This window comes from Etheostoma spectabile, chromosome 21, assembly GCF_008692095.1.
Source record: "Etheostoma spectabile isolate EspeVRDwgs_2016 chromosome 21, UIUC_Espe_1.0, whole genome shotgun sequence".
Classification (NCBI taxonomy): Eukaryota; Metazoa; Chordata; class Actinopteri; order Perciformes; family Percidae; genus Etheostoma; species Etheostoma spectabile.
The window spans coordinates 18,929,001-18,933,509 of NC_045753.1; the positions used below are offsets into that span (position 1 = coordinate 18,929,001).

General features: G+C 39.3%; 2 protein-coding genes across 2 annotated transcripts in view; both read left to right on the forward strand.

Moving 5' to 3' along the window:
- lgi1b (leucine-rich, glioma inactivated 1b) overlaps positions 1–4,509 on the forward strand; it is a 21,691-nt gene that overhangs the window by 14,017 nt on the left and 3,165 nt on the right. The gene's annotated exons all lie outside the window — the stretch shown is intronic.
- slc35g1 (solute carrier family 35 member G1) overlaps positions 1–4,509 on the forward strand; it is a gene marked incomplete at its 5' end in the record, with an annotated part of 7,269 nt that continues 2,760 nt past the window's right edge. Inside the window, 4 exon segments of the mRNA XM_032502505.1 lie at positions 1–740; positions 2,768–2,948; positions 3,910–4,044; positions 4,259–4,455. Coding sequence (XP_032358396.1) covers positions 437–740; positions 2,768–2,948; positions 3,910–4,044; positions 4,259–4,455 — 817 coding nt within the window.

Consider the following 4,509-nt stretch of genomic DNA (forward strand, 5'->3'; position numbering starts at 1 on the left):
TACATTTCATATAACGAATCAAAGTTCTGATTTTTTAGTCCATTGTCCTACAAATTCATTATTTTGCATTAAAAGTCATCATTTTCACGTACACATTATGAGCCACACAGCTTTAATACTTGTTGTTGTACTAACATAACCTACATTTATAAAAAGAAAAGGATGTGTGTAAAATGAGTTTTGGTTGGTTCAAATGTCCACTGCCTCCCTCTGCTATGGGCGTAAACGTTAGGTAATCTCATCGTTCTCCAGCTGAGTTGTTGGTTCGGGTTAGGTTCAGTTCTGCCCCCCTGTGGGTAAAGTAACCACCGCATGGGAGTTAGTATCCTGCCACCAAGGTTAGTCATTACCTTATCTTCTCACTCACCCTGGGCACCGAAGAAAGCGGACAGAATTCTGTCCGAGGCATGCTGCCGCCCAGCCGTCACATCTTACCATGGGCGACTGTAACCACAGTACACACGAGCGGGCTTTGTCCATAGAGGACGGCGTTAGTGTAGTGTTTCACAAAGTAGACAGCCATGACCCAAACAGCGGCGACGAGAGTGGCGATGATGAACGGACAGCAGCGAGGATTCACTTACAGAGTAACTGCCATGTGTCGTGTGAATACGGTGATGATGCTGAGGGAGCGAGAGGAAGCAACGGTTCTCTGGAAGGCAGCGAGAAGAATTCACTATGCCCGCCGGCGTTTTGCGTCAGAAGCAGGCTCGCATCTCGAGACGGAAGCGCACGTGAAGGTAGAAGAAAGCACGCACTTGATGTACTAAGCTAGTTTAGTTTTACGGCATCTAGGTAATACGTGTCTCCATCTTCACACCACATGTTAGTGAATTATGTTTGTGATGGGAAGAAAATGGATACAGTGTTAAGCAGCCAGAGGACCAATGGCTTCCTGCGTAACCTTACGTTATACAACTGTAACGTAATGTATTAGTATAATCAGGGCTGATATCACGTGGAGGCTAATAGCCAATATAGCAGGGATATAGCTAGTGAAGGGAAAGCACAGTCACTCCACAGATTTTTTTTTTAAATAAACTTTTTTTTTCTTAAGGTCTGACCCAAATTACGAAATGTCGTCAGAGTTATTTATTCAGTATTATATATATTTTTTTATTATGGTCGTTTATTATTTCAGAATAAACGGACAACATACCCTTAATTTAAGTGTTGTCCCTAATAATAACTATAATGATGCACATTTGCTCCTTAAGACGCATTTTTTTCTCGGGCTTTCAGTTGTGTTTCAACTTGTTTCTATGTAAATCTTATATTTCCACCACATATATATACACACATATGTGTGTTTTATGCTGGTGTGTGTGTTTTTTGTATTTGTGAAGCACTTTGGTGTAAGCTTTGCTTTTAAAGTGCGATTGAAACGAAATAAACGTGAAAAGAGAAGAGATGACTGTGCACTTACAGTACAAGGGCCACCATATGGCTTTTAGCATGTCACACTTGAAGAAAAAAAAAAGACCTTGTTTTCCATCCCTATGGAGACAATGGTGATCTGAATATATTTTGCACACACTCTAGTTTCATAAGTAAGTCAACAAAGAAGGTGTTATAGTATTTTTTTTCCCTGCGTAATTTGAATGAGGAAGAACAATGATTTGGCTTTCTTTGAAAGTTAACAAGGAAGTGAGTAATAGCCTACACCCAAAGCCCCTGAATGTCTGTTTCCCTATGTGTACCTTTTGTAGGACTACCTAGGTGATACATGACACACATCTTGACGGAATAGGGTATAAGTATTCTCACACCAAAAGACAGTATTTTAGACAGTAATTATTTGGACAGTAAACAGTTCATTATATTGTTTACAAATGTTCAGTTAGGTGATTATATTATGATATAATGTATTACAAAATTCTATCGCTTTCTATTGATTTACTAATGCCGTAAGCACTGTAATAATCTTTCTTTCGATGTCTACTTGGCATAATAGGGGAACCAAGAAGTGGTGTAGTCTACGTGATATGCAGGTATACGCTGTATACCCACTAAGAAAGCTCCAGGATTTCCATATACCCACTTAAAAACTACATACTTTCCTTTATATGTTGGATACATTTTGAATTGTTATCGGTGTTTTCCTTCTTCACATAGGCTAAATAAAAGTAATTTTTCCTGAGAATTGGTGCATTAAAGTGTATCCAAATACAGGACTTGAAGTCGTTGATGCTCAACGACTTTAACCTGACCCCCCCGCCATGCAAATACTGGCCAATATACAGTACAGTATACCCACTACAATACATCAGACACCACTGGAACTAAGAATAAAAAAATAAATGTCTTTGGCATGGTGCAAGGTTAAGAAAACAATAACCGTAAACCTATATGATAAGTAAAACCGTAACTAGACAACACATTGTGGACCAATACAAAGAAAGATGTCTGAGTGACCTCAGGTTAGAATCTAATCTCCATAAGCATATCAGTTTATTGTTCCACAGGCAGGGTTTGCAAACACTACACCGCTGTCATTTGCAGATCTTTTGTCTGTGTTTTCTTTCAACTGAATTTTGTACCCAGGCCACATGGAGTTCAATAACATATTTTCAACTTCAACTGCTCCATTGTGCCATTACTGTATCAACATAAGCAGAAGATAATAAGCAATATTGTTTTAATGAAATCTGGAACGGTGATACCCATTTAAGCGCTCTGTCTCTCTCCCTCTCCCCTCATACATATCTGCTCCCCCACCTTTACTCCCTGTTCTTTGACTCGCTCCTTTCATTTCAAATTTTTTCAGACTCAGAGAAACCAAACAGATGTCCAGGTCTTGGTTTGTTCTATGCTTTCCTGTCCACAGTTTTCTTCTCCATCATTGCACTCTTGGTGAAAACCATCGAAGGGGTCCACGCCATTGAGATCAGCGCCATACGCTGCTTCTTTCAGATGCTTTTTACTATGCCCTTACTCATCTACCACAAGTAAGCAAACATTTAGATTTCCACAGTTAGACAGTAAATTATTATTATTTCTTTCAAACCACCAATTTATATGTTGCGACTATCTTAGGTGCTTAAGCTCAGCAGCGAGGTAATGCATTTCCCTGCCAGCAATTTTCTAGGGGGATTCCTGTTTGTGTTCATGCCTCTTAGGCATCATACAATCACTGCTCAACACATGAAGTTGTATAATGATCAACCTTTCTATTTATTCTATTTAAGTGTACTGATCAATAATAGCATATTGTAACTTATGTGCAGTGAAATAAATAAAAGAAAATATATAAAATGAAATACTGTGCAAGGTATGATTTTTAGGTTGTAATAGAGACGTGCATGTTTTAAAGATGGTGTCCAGTTTTTCTCCCAGGCTCCTTTGCACCAGAGGCACAATCTTAGTAGTGTAAATATATATTTCTTTATACTTTTTACAACCAGCCGTGTGGAACTATTATGTCACAATGTATACATTGCCTTCAGCAAACTAAATAAAAAAGCAATTGAAAGTTCATAACGCAAAAGAAGATGGCGTCTAACAATCCATTAATTTTCATTTTCTTGCTTTTTATAAGTTGCTTCTTTGCATGGATGGATAGAAAACCAGTTCACTTTAGAATCACTCTGTAACGCCAAGAATTAAAGATAAACTTAATTGCCAAAGACTGCCACCAGTACTTCTATTCATTCATTTACCTATTCATCCATCTATCCATCCGTCCATCCGCCGCCTACATAACCAACTCTCCTTCTCCAATCCGTTCCTCTCTCCATCCATCACTGTCATCCCCACATTACGCACCCATCTGTCCATCCAGTCATTTGTCATCTCTCCGGTCACTGAAAATTCTAAAATTCTCTTTATTACTTACTCTGTCGGTCAGTTTCATCACCCATCCATCCAGTCATTCATTCATCCATCATCTTCATATCTCTGCTCCTCCAGGACAGGTTTCCTTGGTCCCAGAGACAAACGCATATATCTGGTGCTTCGGGGTTTCATTGGCTCCAATGCAATGATCCTGCTCTTCTATGCTGTTCAGCAGATGCCGCTAGCCGACGCCACAGTCATCATGTTCAGGTAGGAATTTAATACATTGTTTATTAGTGGATTTTCTTTTACTAATACATCCTTGTATCCTTATCTCTCCATCTTGTATCTCTCAGTAATTCATCAAAGATCTGGAATATGTCATCTCTCATCTTCCCTGTAGGATTTATTTATTTAAATGTACCCATACATGTATTACTTTTCCCAAATGTCCTCACCTCTATCTGTACGCTCTTTCTTTCAGTAATCCTGTCTTTACCTCCCTGCTGGCCTGGATCTTCCTGAAGGAGAGATGTACAATCTGGGACTGTATCTTCACTATTTTTACCATCACTGGAGTCCTCCTCATCGCCCGACCGCCATTTCTCTTTGGCGACCATCGGCGCGGCATTGAGGGCAACTATGCTAACCACATTAAGGGGACTATCGCTGCCTTTGCAGGTGATACGATTAATAATGAACAGTGTGGCCGGGTTATATATATTTATATATATA